General features: G+C 39.6%; 2 protein-coding genes across 2 annotated transcripts in view; both read right to left on the bottom strand.

Moving 5' to 3' along the window:
- The window catches only part of LOC139127300 (nicastrin-like), a 222,620-nt gene that overhangs the window by 196,945 nt on the left and 10,998 nt on the right, over positions 1-14,677 (bottom strand). The window lies entirely within an intron of this gene.
- LOC139127299 (homeobox protein PKNOX2-like) overlaps positions 2,319-14,677 on the bottom strand; it is a 40,704-nt gene continuing 28,345 nt past the window's right edge. The window contains 5 exon segments of the mRNA XM_070693218.1: positions 2,319-7,691; positions 9,660-9,907; positions 10,351-10,427; positions 10,901-11,059; positions 11,062-11,490. Coding sequence (XP_070549319.1) covers positions 7,444-7,691; positions 9,660-9,907; positions 10,351-10,427; positions 10,901-11,059; positions 11,062-11,490 — 1,161 coding nt within the window. The 3' untranslated portion in view covers positions 2,319-7,443.

Here is a 14,677-nt window from a genome sequence, read left to right as displayed (position 1 = left end):
CAGGTCGCACTATTTGAATATTCGGCCAGATCACGCACTGAAGAATTTAACAGGCCATTTACGCTTGGTAATTGCATCTTAAGATTCTATAGGTAAGCGGTGAGATTGGAGATTTCGCTGAAAGTGGAATGGCAAGGAATAGCTAGCCTAGATTCCTTTTCCGTCCGCTTGCCTCCGTACCTCCGTAGCCTAGATCCCTTTTCCGTCCGCTTGCCTCCGTACCTCCGTAGCCTAGATTCCTCCGTCCCCACTGGTTGTGGGGACGGAGGTACGGAGGCAAGCGGACGGAAAAGGAATCTAGGCTACGAGGCAAGCAGACGGTAAAGGAATCTGGGCTAGGAATAGCAAAATGACATACACTTTCCAGGTGCTGTAGTACGCCCTCTATCACCGCTAAAATACTTGAGAAACACCAGACGCACATTCCCTCAGCACAGTCGAAGTCCTCTTAACGGTCACTCTTTAGGTCCCATGTATTCCAGAGAAACAAAAAATCGTAGCAAAAATGAGGGTAGATAAATCAGGGTTAAAGAGGTGTTTTTGGATTGCCTGCCCCATTTATATCGCAAGCCAGAAAGGGGAGGAAGCGTGTCCTGCTGAAGGTACTGTAAAGCAAGTCATTTTAGCCAGCATCCTTTATTAGCTAATTTAGCCAAGTGTTTAAATTAGCTAATTTACGATGCCACTAATTTAAACTTTTCCCAATTTCAGCGGAATTAAAAACCCTTTGATTGCTATGAAAATCCAAAATTGTCAAAAAAGCATGCCATTCAGTCAAAGCGTTTTACATTAGTATTAAAGGGGGATGGAGTAATACACCTCAAAATTAAAAGACTTTTGCTCAACTTTGTGTAGAAAAACTCTATACTCCCTTTTGAAATACCAAACAATGCAATGAATTGCATATTATATCATACCAGTATATTGATGGCGCCAATACAACGATCTGATTGGCTGAGAAAGTGACCGTGGTAAATTCACGATATAGCATGGTTGAAACATGTGCACGCACTTGGCAAGAGCAAAAATCCCTTTTTGACGCTCCCTGCCAGAAATGCAATATATACCATTATGATATAGCAATAAAGCATGTCCAACAATAAAGCACACCCAGCGATGGTATACCATGAGATTTTGACCAGTTCACGACGTATAGTATACGATAGCGAGTACGATAGCGAGTGCATATATGAAGTGGCCTGGTCAAAATCGAGTGGTATACCATCGCTGGGTGTGATTTATTGCTATTATATCATAACAGTATATTGAAATTCTGGCGTTGAACGTCATAAAAAGAAGTTTGCTCAAGCTGAGAGCTCGCGCGTATGCCAGCTGTGGTAAATCGCCAATATACCACGGTTCTTTTCGCACTCGACCAATCAGATCGCTGTATTTGCACCATCAATATACTGGTATGATATAATACTCGATTTTGACCAGTTCACTTCATATGTGCATTCGCTTTCGTTCGTGCATATGTCTTGAACTGATCAAAATCTCGTGGTAGTAGTCACTAGGTGTGCTTTATTGCTTAAACAACACACCGGAAATTGTAATAAAACAAGAACAAAACTAAACATTGCATTTAAAACATTGCCATCAATGTCTTGAGCTCACAGTGCAATATTTTGTACTTCAAAAACAAATTCCCAAATTGGCCGACGTTTCCCGACACTTGAAATTCAAAATGGTCGCCATCCCTGTGTTAACTCTGCATGCTATAGGGAAAGATAACATTTTCAATTTTCCAGGAAAAGGTCAACGAAACTACTCCATGAGCTCCAAATCAGTTCCCACCCAAGTAGAATTGTAAAAGTTTGAGATTCCGAATACAAATCCCTGAGGCTTCCCTACATTTTCCCATAGAGAGAAAGGTCCTTGCCTCAGACCTACACCTGTGCAACATTGTTTACAATGTATTTTATGCACGATATCTGGATGCATCACTTCAAAATAGTTGCAACACGTAAATTGTGCAATGTACATTATGACAAAAGTGTTCGAACATGATATCGAATCAATCACCAATGTACCTTGTATACAATGTTAACACATGATGTACTAAAGATACTACAACACACCCCAAAATCCTGTTTTAAATTACGGCGGACATCTCCTATGTAAACCAGGTACATAGCCACATTGGAAAACTCAAGTTTTTTGTGGCTTTACTCAGTATTACAGGAGGTCACAATGGTAGGACAAAGCCTTTGTTGGCAACATGTCATCAGATCAAAAACATCATAACAAACAACAACAAAACACATAACGTGACAGAGGCCCATACAACCTCAGTATGAAACACAGGAGAGCAAATCTAGGCAGAGAATATCTTCTTTTATTGCTGTGTAATTGATATACTGGGAAGATATCGGGTTTTATTTATTATAAAAATCTATTTTTTCCTCATCTGTTCTCTACACAGGCCAGAATTACGAGCTAGTTGATGGTGTCACCTTTGGTGCATTGTACTACAAAAAAAGGTTGAAAAATACATGTTTGACACAGTTAGTTTCACTACAGCTACAAGGCCCAGTCCTGCCCAACAAGCCTTGAAAATATCAAGGAAATTTGAAAAGTACTAGCAGGCCTCTGATTCTTCATGAGGTGATTGGCTCATTGATTAATTATGCATGAATGGTTTGCTGTGATTGGTCAATACTGTACAAGTCTAAATCACCAATGCTCATAAATTAGCATTTAGCAATATCTTTAAAATTGGTGACCTTACTAAAAAATGTAAAATATTGACTGAAAAAACTGAGTTAACAGAATTAATAAAAAAAGGCAAATTACTGAGACAAAGCGTGCTGGCTTGGATAAATAAGAATGGTTTACAATATAAAATTTGTATCCCATAGCTGCCAAAGCAGAAAAATATGTACTCTAGTATAAAATACTCTCTCCTCTGATAATATGTAGCTGTAATTAGCAGTATTACTGTGGTAGACCATATTTGAGAGGCATGGTCATCCCGGGATCACGCCCACTACAGAGACCATCGGGGTGACCTTGCCTCCAACAATAGCCTGTCACTATAACACTGTGAATTCACAGACACTCCGACCCCTGCAATATGAGACAGCCCTAGATTCACACATGTGCAGGCTATTCCATTTTACAGGGTACAGGGAAGAAAGGGTTTTAAAATCTGACATGACCTTTTCCAGTCATGAGTGGATGACAGATACAGCATTGATAAACAAGTCAGTATCTTTAATTATTGACCAGTTGAAGTAGCACTATTATGCACCTGCAGCAAGAGATATTGACCTGTATGTGAGGGTACACTTAGCCAATGAAAAGCATCAGTAATCTGTTATTCACCAGTAATTCACTATTGCTAGTTGTCTTGCCCTATTGCCAAACTAATAACATAAGGCTATGTTAATTGCCCCTTGCTTTGTACTGACACTAATTATTTAAATCAGGAACTTAATTAAGATTGATAACTTTTTTATCAGCTACCTCTTTATCCAAATACATTTCAAACATACTGCTTTGGTACAGGTCCCCATGGCTTTTTTCTACGATCAAATTACACAAGGCGATTTTTTCCACTACATGTCTGTGTGCATATACAAAGTTACAATGCTATTCAAGCGGTCGTATAATTTCCTCCAATACTCTGTCTACTGTACAGGACATACACTGAGTTCATCTGCTTGATATTTCTTGAATCGTTCTTTTGTTTGACAATGCCCGTCACTTCTTGTGCGACTTTCTCAGCCAAGGAAAACTCAAAATTGCATGAAGACAACTTTCTCAATGATGATCATCTTGTTCCCATTTTAGGTCAAAACAAATTCCTGTGTTCTCTCTATCAACACATTGTAGACACATGCGTGAGTGAGAAAATCCCAAGCTAATGCACGTCTTGCCAAATCCTGAAAGGGTAAGTTGTGGTATCCCCTAAGATGCAAGACGGTTTTAAACTCTTGTACCTTTTTGTCTATTTATTCAACATGTCTATTAAAGTTACACTGGAAGTCCATAAGTTTGTTACAATTATGCCGTTTTCTTATAGTATGTGGGGACACACAGTGGAGTAGAAGACGCAAGTCAATGACAGAAGTAACAATGTAGATGCACTGTATGTATTGATGTGTATGCTTTCTACACAGCATTGGACTGTTGACACTAACAACTATTGTTGCTTCCAACCTACACGGTTGGTTTGAATCACATATAGCTGCAAATCATTGCTACAACAATGAGGTTTTGTGACCCCTGTGTGACCTTTCATCCTTCTGTTTCTGGTGACCTAGTATTTTCTGTTCAACATTTTGAACCAAGGAAACATGGTTTCTTTTTACCAGAGAATACGTTTCAGCAAAACATAACAGTGTTCAGGGAATATGGTCGGCTGTGTGAGAGTGTTCAGAGAAATATGTGTTCACACTGACAAAATGTACACGGGATGAATGATTAATTAGGAAGCCATGAGAAAACGTAAGTTTGGTCAGAGCAGGGGTATTTACTAGTTCCTCTTCTGTCAAAGTCACTTGGTATTCTGTCTGTTTGGTGTGAATTACCTCAGACAGGTCTACAGGACATAAATTCCATTGAATTTACATATCCATGAAATTTGACAATGCTAGGATCAGTCCACGAAAAACACCGTTAAGTGTCCCATCTCATATGCTTATGATTTTCGCATAATTAGTCTTCACTGAATGCATTCGTAAAAGATAGATGTCACTCCCACGTGCCACTCATTTGCATAAATGCCCCTGAAAAATCAGGCACATTATTGCTGACCAGACGTGGCTGAGATTCGCATCCACAGCATGCCACGCATGAACTTGCTCATGCAACTTTATAACTACAGCCAGGAAAAAAGGCCAGATCTGGGTTATGCATTGAGCAGGTGAAAAAGTCAAGATGTCACCGACTGTCCTTGCATCGCAGAGCCAGATGATCACGTTTCAGGGCAATATCTCCGGTGCTTACGCCTACTTCTCGTGAATTTTTCCCCTTTTTTTTAGTGTCTGCAAATTCATGTACAAAACAGCAATGTACTACGTGCTCTCTATAACATAGACAGTGAGTGACAAATCAGTGTGGAACATAAATGTAACAGATAGTGGCTACTTTGTCAATGCGTAGACTGCCATACATCACCGCTATAACAATAACATATATCAGATAAGTAGATTCTTCACAATATACAAATTTCTTTTCCAAGATTGAAATGTTTACATCATGTCTGTCAAAATCGGTTCAGTCTCTACATCTCCTAAGAACTTCCTATAAAAAAGCTCTAAAAACTAGAAATCTAACCCAAAAACAAAACATCACAAACATGCACACAAAAATATTTACAAGTCATTTTCCTGTTGGTTTAAAAAAAGCCTCATCACGATTATTAACTATGACCCTGTACTTCTGTTTCAGTGGTTGCCATAACTACAGTAGTTATGGTAACAACAATAAATTCTTGTGAACCCCCAACACTGGACTCAGTACTCTTTGAGATTTTATCAGTTTTTTTCAAAGACAACTTTTAATAATTTTCGGCAAATTCAATCTACCTTTTGCAGTCCAATGTCACCATCAATATCTCCCAAAGTTCATTTCACGCACTGCTCACTTTTTTACTCCTTTGTCAATTTTGACGACATGCGACTTCTCACAGAGCGCTGTAATTTTTTCCCACAACAATTTTAGTGCAACATTTTGCCACTTTTTATGAATTTTTCTGTAATTTTTTTGATAACTTTGGACCAAATGGACATCATGTTTCATTGGCTAGAGCTTGGTATCAAAATTTTGTCAAAAATCTGACAAAATTTGACTGGCATACATTTTATAGAGGCGACAAAAATTGACTTTGGTGGTCAAAAGGTTGAATGATTGCAATGGCGATCTCCTTTATGGATAGTTCAGGTTGAATGGCAAAACTCCAGTAACTGAGTTGCTCAGACAAGGTTATAAACCCTTGCCATGCACATAAAATTGACGCACCAAAGTTTACCTGAATCACATACCAGGTGTGTGGAAAATCACTGAAATCACTGGTGTCAGTACATGGGTTGGTATTATCATTTCATCATGTTGGGAGGGTATGCTAACACAGGAAAGCAAAAGCGTTAACAAGCGACAACTTCAGTTTTGTCTTGCAAGAAGTGTACTACAGGATGATCTTGAAAATTTGAAAATTGTTTGAAGCCAGGGTTCAAAGGTCAACCAAGTTGCCGTTGAAATGACAAAATATGTCTGGTCGTTGACTTCGTAAAAAAATCTCACAAAGTGACACACGTTTTACTTACAAAAAGCCATCTTTCTTTGCTGTGTCAGCAAAAAATATTCTTAGGGTTGTCTTTCAAGGTGTAACTATCAGAACTGATCGAACTGTTCTCATTTAATTTGTATGTTTGCTTTAGAGTGTTATAACAGGTGAATGACCAAACATCAAAATTTGTGACGAAATGTCAGAGAAACGTTACTAAAAATGTTGGAATGAAGTTTGACACCTGGTGAAAGATAATATGAAAATTTTTTGCCAGATTTTTTTCCGGAAAAATTGACAGATTTTCACAAAGTCAAAACCTGCTTCAAAAATGACCAAAATACAGTAGCTGCTTTGGCGTGCTCTAAATAATTTATTGTCAGTGTTGGTCTGACTGCTGCAAAAAGTGGCAATGAATAATTCAGCATGATGAAATTTATTATTGCTATTAATCTAAATAAATTGAGGGGTGACCGGGATGATTTGAACGTGCCGACCTTTGAACTTCATAAGGTCAAAGGTCATTGGTTCGGGGTTAAAAATTTTGAGATCATTACTTGAGTGTGTGTTGCTTGGTTACTCTTTAAGTAGTTGCCAGGAGATAAATCAAAAGTGGGAATTTCTGCCCCTATTTACAATGTCAAATACGGAACATCGGTATTAAATGTTATAACAGCATTGATGCAGCTTTAAAATACGTGATCTGAGGATGCGATTATGAAAAGCACATACACCTGAAAATTAAAGGGAAGCAGTTTCACCATGTATAAATGGAATATTGACAGCGTTTAAAAAACAAAGTTATCCTATCTGTCTCTACAAATACAGAGCTGGTTAGGATCTAGCCAATATGGCAGGTCAGAAAAACTCTCCCATCATGCTTTGCAGATGAGAAGAGGACAAATTGTTGCATAGCAAAATAAAAAATACAGTATGCATAAAAATTGGGGTACATACATGGTTCACAAAAATTAAACTGTAAAATCTTCAACAGGGAGTTTAGTTTGAGGAAAATAAATTGGAGAGACTTTTTATCACAAAGTTCATGAAAAGCATCTAAGTCATAAAATAATTTCACGATAAAATTAGAAACATTACAATTTTTTTCATATTTACAAAGATTGTTTGTTTTGGCACTCAACAAAGTGAGGGAAGAATGTATCGGCAGTTTGGAATAAAAAAAAAACTGTGCGGGACAAGGTCATTCAAGGTCATTCAGCCATCCCTGATGAGGAGCTGCTGTCGAGGTCAAGGTCGTCATTCTCCGTCTGCAGGGTGACGCCTTCTCCGTTGTGTACGATGTTTCCCAGCGCCGGTGAGGATGTACCCTGCTGGACCTGTACGCCGAGCATCGGGGAGAGCGCTGCCCTCTGGAGGGACTCCATGTTCTCTACCGCTGCAGCATTGTTCAACGTTACTGTGGTAACAGCATCTGTCCCTGTTGCTGTGGAGACAAGAGCTGTAAAAGGTGAGAATGTTATTTTATTGAAGAGAGTGCAGCTGAAACGTTTGATGATAATCCACAGAAGTGGTAAATTTTCTTTTTTTTTGCCAACATACATTGTCTCCATAATATGCCACACATATTGTTAAAAAATTCAGCAATTCGATAAACCTCGTAGAGGCTGCACTAACATGTTGAACACTTGGCATGCCCACTTTATCTGGACAAACATTTTACATGCAAAAGGCAGTGGAAACATACTTATTTTCCAGTCTGAAAATAATAAAAATTGTTTTCAAAAGTTTTGCTTTCATCGCTGTCGCACTATCAGCCAAGAATCTCACTATCAGCCAAGCATCTCACGAGAAATTGATCTTCAGATCAAAAGTGAGAAAATTGTCCCAAATTTGTAAAATTTTATCATCATTTGACAAATCCTGACAAGGTTGTCACACTGAACCAACAATTCAAGATGACATTTTGACCACAATATTTACACATGAAAATTTGATCAGAATTTGAACAAATCTGAATACAGTCATCCCCAGGATCTTAAATAATTAACATGAAGAGCTACAGGATAAGTGGTTTCATAAATGAAAACTCATACTTCTTTGAAGAAATAGCAGAATAAATTACTATTTTAAAACAAGTCTGATTTAGGAAATCCCTTTCAATATATCTGTATGTGTATCTTTACAAGGAATATCGAATATTGTCCCTCTGATCAAAGATACCTGTTTAGCATGTGGGTGCTAACAAAGAAAATTTTACTCAGCTGACCTACAAATAAACGTCTGTGTATTGTCATGACCTGTTATATAAATCTTCCATTCTGCCAATGAATCTGTGCTGTATTGCTAATTTCCATGCTTGCATACATATATCATACACACTATGTACATCATTACCATTGTTTGCATACATATATCATACACACTATGTACATCATTACCAATGTTTGCATACATTTATCATACACACTATGTACATGATTACCATTGCTTTTACAAAACCTAGTAATAACAGCATAAAGTCCAACATCTCATCATTAAAACACTAGTAATGACTCATTAAATGTCAGTACCTTTGATTTTATGTTAAAACACACCAGCTACTAATCTGGATTATTAAAGGGACGAAGTCGGCCTTTTTCATGACATATTGCTTGATACAAGATACTTCATGTATTGTTTGACATGTTAAAAAATACTGAATGAATGGGTGACCATGCATATATTCGACCCCGATTTAGACACATGAAACCATTGCAAAAAAGAATTACTACCATTTGCAGTAATAGAGCGCGAAGCCATTGCAGTGAACTGCAATAAAACTGCTTACACTAATTAGTTTCAGCTGTAGCCGTGGCCACTTTGGTGTTGAACAAGGCTACTTGATAAAGACCAAAAAGTATGCTTGTACAAAGGCAAAACTAGCTCTGTCTGAGGCTCGAGTTGTAAATGAGAGTTTACGATTGGCACCCTGTGTTCAAGATTAAGATACAATGTAACATTACCATGCACTGGTCCATGTACAAATCTTTTTTACTTCAACTTCCCCAGACAAACTGTCTGCATGGGACATACAATGTTGTCGACTTTGCCAGCTGGCTACAGCTGAAACTAATTAGTGTGAGCAGTTTTATTGCAGTTCACTGCAGTGGCTTCGCGCTCTATTACTGAAAAGGGTAGTAATGGTCATGACCATTAATTCATTTTCACGATGGTTTCATTTGTCTAAGACCGGGGTCGAATATATGCATGGTCACCCATTCATTCAGTACCTTTCAACATGTCAAACAATATAAGTAGCATCTCGTATCAGACAAAATTCATGAAAAATGGCCGACTTTGTCCCTTTAAAACAACGCACATGAAACAGGCAATGTTAATGGGTGAATATAATGTATTGGATGTTAGATGGTTAGTGTACTCCACCAATGAGCACCCAGAATAACAGAATACGTGCATCTCACCTCACCTGCTACTGTGGTTGCCACCTGGACCAGCTGTGGCTGCGCTTGCTGCTGTTGTTGTTGCTGCTGCTGCTGTTGTTGTTGTTGCTGTGACTGTTGCGTCTCAGACTGCAGACCGACATTGGCCAGGGACTCTGGCCAAAACCTCTGTGTCGGCCGCGATTGATTTTTGTTTTTCTTGGCTTTGGGAGTTGGGTCCGGATTGCTGGCATCAAGCATGGGTTGAAGTATCCTCCGCCGTGCATTAATGAACCTGACAATGGAAATAAGTCATTCCTTAATGTTGTTTTGGTAACTTGTTTTTGCGAGACTGCTGCTGATAAGAAGACAACAAATATTGAGCGCCCAAATTCTGGGTCTACATCAAAACAGTGACATGTTCAAAACCCTTTTCAAGCCAGACAGTATCACTTCTCCATTGCCAAGTCAGTAAGAAGCGGTATTGAGCCAAAACCATATGTATTTTCACCACAACCATATGTATTTTTCCCACTTGGTTTTGTATGTTATAGCAGGTTCAGTGTGTGCAAATCGCAAACAAGAATTTTCAAGCAATCATCCTTTTACCGCTTAATTTTGGTGGGGTTTGGCCGCCTCCTGTAAAAGAGTCGGACCACAGCATTGAGGTGTGTGTGTATTACAGTGAGTTTACTGACTTGACTTGCAGGAGATCCTGCGTGCACAAACAGAACTCACCAATTATTGACTTGTAATAAAGAAAGATTGGTCTGATTGGCGATCTGCCTCTTCTCATCTTCAGTGGGATATGGATGCTGTATGCAGAAACAATGAATGGAGGGACGATAACCATAGGACAGGTTGCACCGGATTCGATGATGTCAGGCAAAACATTGAGAAAATCATAGTAACAACAAATGTAATTCCCCCATAAATAAATAAATAAATAAATAAATAAATTTAATCCTGCACTGCACATGGGCTGATTGAGATAAGTGATAATAAAATCTACAAACACATGTTACTGGACAGATATTAATTGTAGGTAATCTTTACCTGTGTAAATACAATGAACGTACCTGAAAAAGCACAAATATTCAACTCAAACTAAGTATGTATGTTTCTGAATCTAATGAAAACACTGGTTTGGTCCACAAGTGGGGTAACTTTTAATGACATATGGGGACACCAATACTTTAAACTATTAATGTATGATTTATTAACCCTGTACCTGCAAGACAGTATCACTTCACTGTCCGCCAAGTCAGTAAAAAGCGTTGCCACTTACCACTATGTGTTGGAAGAGCCACGACCTCATAACGTTTGTCGCCTGTTTTGGAAGAACACCACGTTTATTTTTTCTCTTGTTGAGCAAGTCCCCGTCCCCGAAACTTGCGTCAAAACTGGAGGGGGTAGAGGTGGTTACTGTAAGAGCAGACGCTGTTGAGTTGTGAGTTGCTGGGATGATTGTGCCGGAATACCGATCTGAGAGATCGGCGTTGATCCGTGTATGAGTGGTGTGGAAATCATCTGTGGCTGCTGTGCGACAGCCTGCGGAGGTGTTGTCTGTATTTGAACAGTTCCTGGAATAGCTCCCTGCGTAACAATTCCTTGAGGTGTCATCACCCCCTGTGGGGTGACCATTGTCACTGGCTGATAGATAATCTGCCCGGCTGCATTCACAACAGTTGCCATGGTAACAGTCGGCTGTACTTGAGACGGGTGGACCTGTGATACGGACGTAACTTGCCCTTGCTGGTTCTGTTGTAAAATGACCGATCCAGTGGCACCGGCTTGCACAGGCGTTCCTTGCGGCGTTATTTGTTGAACCTGTTGGATTTGTTGCACTTGCTGCTGTTGTTGTTGCTGTGGCTGGACCTTGAGTAAAAAAGAAGTGACAAGAAAATTATGTTCACAAAATGTGATATTCCTACATAGCTTGCTCCAACCAATGGGGATGCAGTAAACAGTCACATGTACTGGTTGGTACCAGCCAATCAAATAAGCCTTAATTAGGGGGACTGAATTTTGAACAAGGAACAGTGAAACTTAGCTCAAGCAGGTCTACTCTACAGAGTGTATCAGTTTTATACAAAAAGGCATTGCTACAATGATGCTGTCTTGCACAAAAAGACATTGCTACAATGATGCTGTCTTGCACAAAAAGCATTGCTACAATGATGCTGTCTTGCACAAAAAGACATTGCTACAATGATGCTGTCTTGCACAAAAAGGCATTGCTACAATGATGCTGTCTTGCACAAAAAGACATTGCTACAATGATGCTTAGTACGTTCAGACTGACGACTTTGCGTCGGCCCAGGTCCCGACCAGGGCCGGGGCCGACGTAAAAAACCAATGTGGACACGCTGAGTCGGCCCTGGGCCGACTCAGTTTGGTCCCGGTTAGAAGGGGGGGTTCAGGGCCGACTCAGGGCCGACGCAAAATTTGGTCCGACGCAAATCGCCAGTGTGGACACGTTACGTCGGCCCTGGTCCCAGTTGACCAGGCCTCCGCTATGGATCGAAGTTGAACTAGTCACACTATTCGCGCAAAACAAACGACGTTTGAAACTAAAGTTTAAACCTATCGAAAGTTTTCAATCCAGTCTTTACATTTTAATATCATCCCATGTACGCTGAACTTCCCACCAACCTTTGTTCCGCAAACGAGACCATGTCATTCGATTCCACAGTGCACGTAATAGACTAGAGAGGCATGTCAAAAATGCCGCGCACTGGTTATTTCTCCACCGCGGTCTTATATATACCATATGCTCATCCAATAAATGGTGAAGATCTCTCCGATGATTAAAAGGGTGAGTGGTAGTCATATTTGCCCTTCTTGTGCGTAAAAACACAGGAAAATCATGAACAGTAGAAACAGCATGCCATATTCAAATGCGCCATTTTGAACTTTGACAGGTCAGAGGTCACAAAGGAAGGTAAAGTTACGTCGGCCCTAATTCTGGTACCGGTAGGTGTGGACACGGACCAAATTTAATCCCAAAAGGACAATTATTTTGCGTCGGACCAAATTTCAGTTGGGTTGCCAATGTGAACAAGATCGCTGTCTGCACAAAAAGGCATTGCTACAATGATGCTGTCTTGCACAAAAAAGACACATCTCATTCTTGAATCAGGCCAAAGTAATTAAATTCTTTGTTTTGCGTCCCTACCCGCCTAGGTTTTTAAACAGGAACTTCCCCTATAAATGCCGGATTACAGTAATTCTATGCAAATGTCAAAAAGCCACGCTACTGATCGGACGTGCCGTGTTTGGTCCAAGAATCGTGTCATTTTACCGTGATCAAGCTGTTTGATGTCACTAAATGTCGCATATATTGTCTATGAATATACAGCAAATGCAGTCAGGTCGAAAATAAACTTTGAAAATGTCGTAATTTTTGTCAGCGCCGGCATATATTTGAACAGCGTGTTCCGGAACGAGCATTTGACCCCTATTTGCAAATGTCACGACACGTCAATCATGAATATTCAAATTTATCACGTGGTCAGAGCGATGTTTACCCCACTGGCCGAGACAAATATAACGCACCGACTTATCAGAGCAATGCAATTAGATAAAGATTACAAACAACAAATACTAACACGCATACATACATCCAGGGAAGGAGTCAACGATACACGGTTTTCTCTGTTTGGAGCATGTAGTGGTCCTGAAAAGGATCGTTTGGCATTTGGTCCTGAGAAGGGCCGTTTTTTTTCGCGAACAATGCGGAAAATTTTCGTCCTTGGACGACGGTCCCAGGACCCCACCAGAATGTCGTCCGTTTTTTTTTCACACTAACGGACATCAAAGGGAGATAATGTACTGCGCAACTTTTCTATGCTTCTTCCTGTGACAAGACATTTGGGTGCTAAAAGGCTTGAAATGTGTTCTGATATCACTCTCGTCATTTCCATCCACCAATGGCAAGTGCGAAACAAGTGTACAGTCTTAGTTCTGTCTAAGATCATATGTTCAAAATAATAGGAAATTATCCCAGCAGAGGTCGTGTCACGGCTTCTTGTCACACTGAGTTTGACAGTGTAAGCTTGATGATAGCGTAGATAATATCGAAATGAACAAAAATTGCCTATTTGAGAGTATGTGACGTCAGGGCTTGACCTAAAAGTTGCAAGTCTCGAGTCTTAGACGATGTCACCGAAATCACCCTAAATGGTCGATAAAATGTGATCTCAGGGTCAAAGTTATGACCCTATTTAGGTCTCAGTCAGGTATACATCCGATGATCCGACATTGTAATCAAATAATATCTGGATATCTTTGTCTTACACGTCCATGATGAAATCAACACGTTCAAAAAAAGTCAGTCCCGGTAACGTCATCATACTGCAGTATCATCATGACATTTGTCTGTGTGTTTTGTCTGTAGAAAACGCCAGTGACAGTAAAATGTAGACCATCTTTTCAAATTGGGTTGGAGTCGCCTCAGTTTACTCCAGTTGTCGTTCATTCATCAGAATATACATTCAGGAAAAATTGTCCGGCTAGCGGAAAATGAGAAATCATGGCTCCACATCAGTCTTTGTTGCTCCATGCTCGCTGTTTATCAGCGTTTAGATTGCACACGTTTTATTGCAAGATGTGACAGGAAGTCTTACCATGTCGTTACTAGATAAAAGTTATAGAGGTATAGCATGACAAAAACGTAAGGCCTAGAAAATTAGAAAAAAGAAAAAAACAATATATAAATGCTACTTCACTGTATTCTCGTACCATAACTTGAAATTATGGAGGACATTGCCAGCTGATGCTATTGGGCATTATGCTTTTCCGTTCACGTCCAATTTCTTACGGTCTATTAGTCTGAGACAACAAATTACACCTGTGTACCCTAATCAAGACACAGATTTAACCCTTTTCCTGCCAGACAGTAATAACTGTATTACTTCCCCATCAGCCAAGTCAGTAAAAAGCGGTATTGAGCCAAAACATGACGTATTTTCACCCGCTTGGCTTGGTATGTTATAGCATCTTTTGTCCAAAAAAATTCAAGTTTACAGTATTATGTTTTCAACAGCCTTCAAATGTACAGTAT

Source organism: Ptychodera flava, unplaced genomic scaffold (genome assembly GCF_041260155.1).
Source record: "Ptychodera flava strain L36383 unplaced genomic scaffold, AS_Pfla_20210202 Scaffold_30__1_contigs__length_3116999_pilon, whole genome shotgun sequence".
NCBI lineage: Eukaryota > Metazoa > Hemichordata > Enteropneusta > Ptychoderidae > Ptychodera > Ptychodera flava.
Note: the sequence above shows the minus strand (reverse complement) of the source record. Positions and strands in the feature narration are given on the sequence as shown.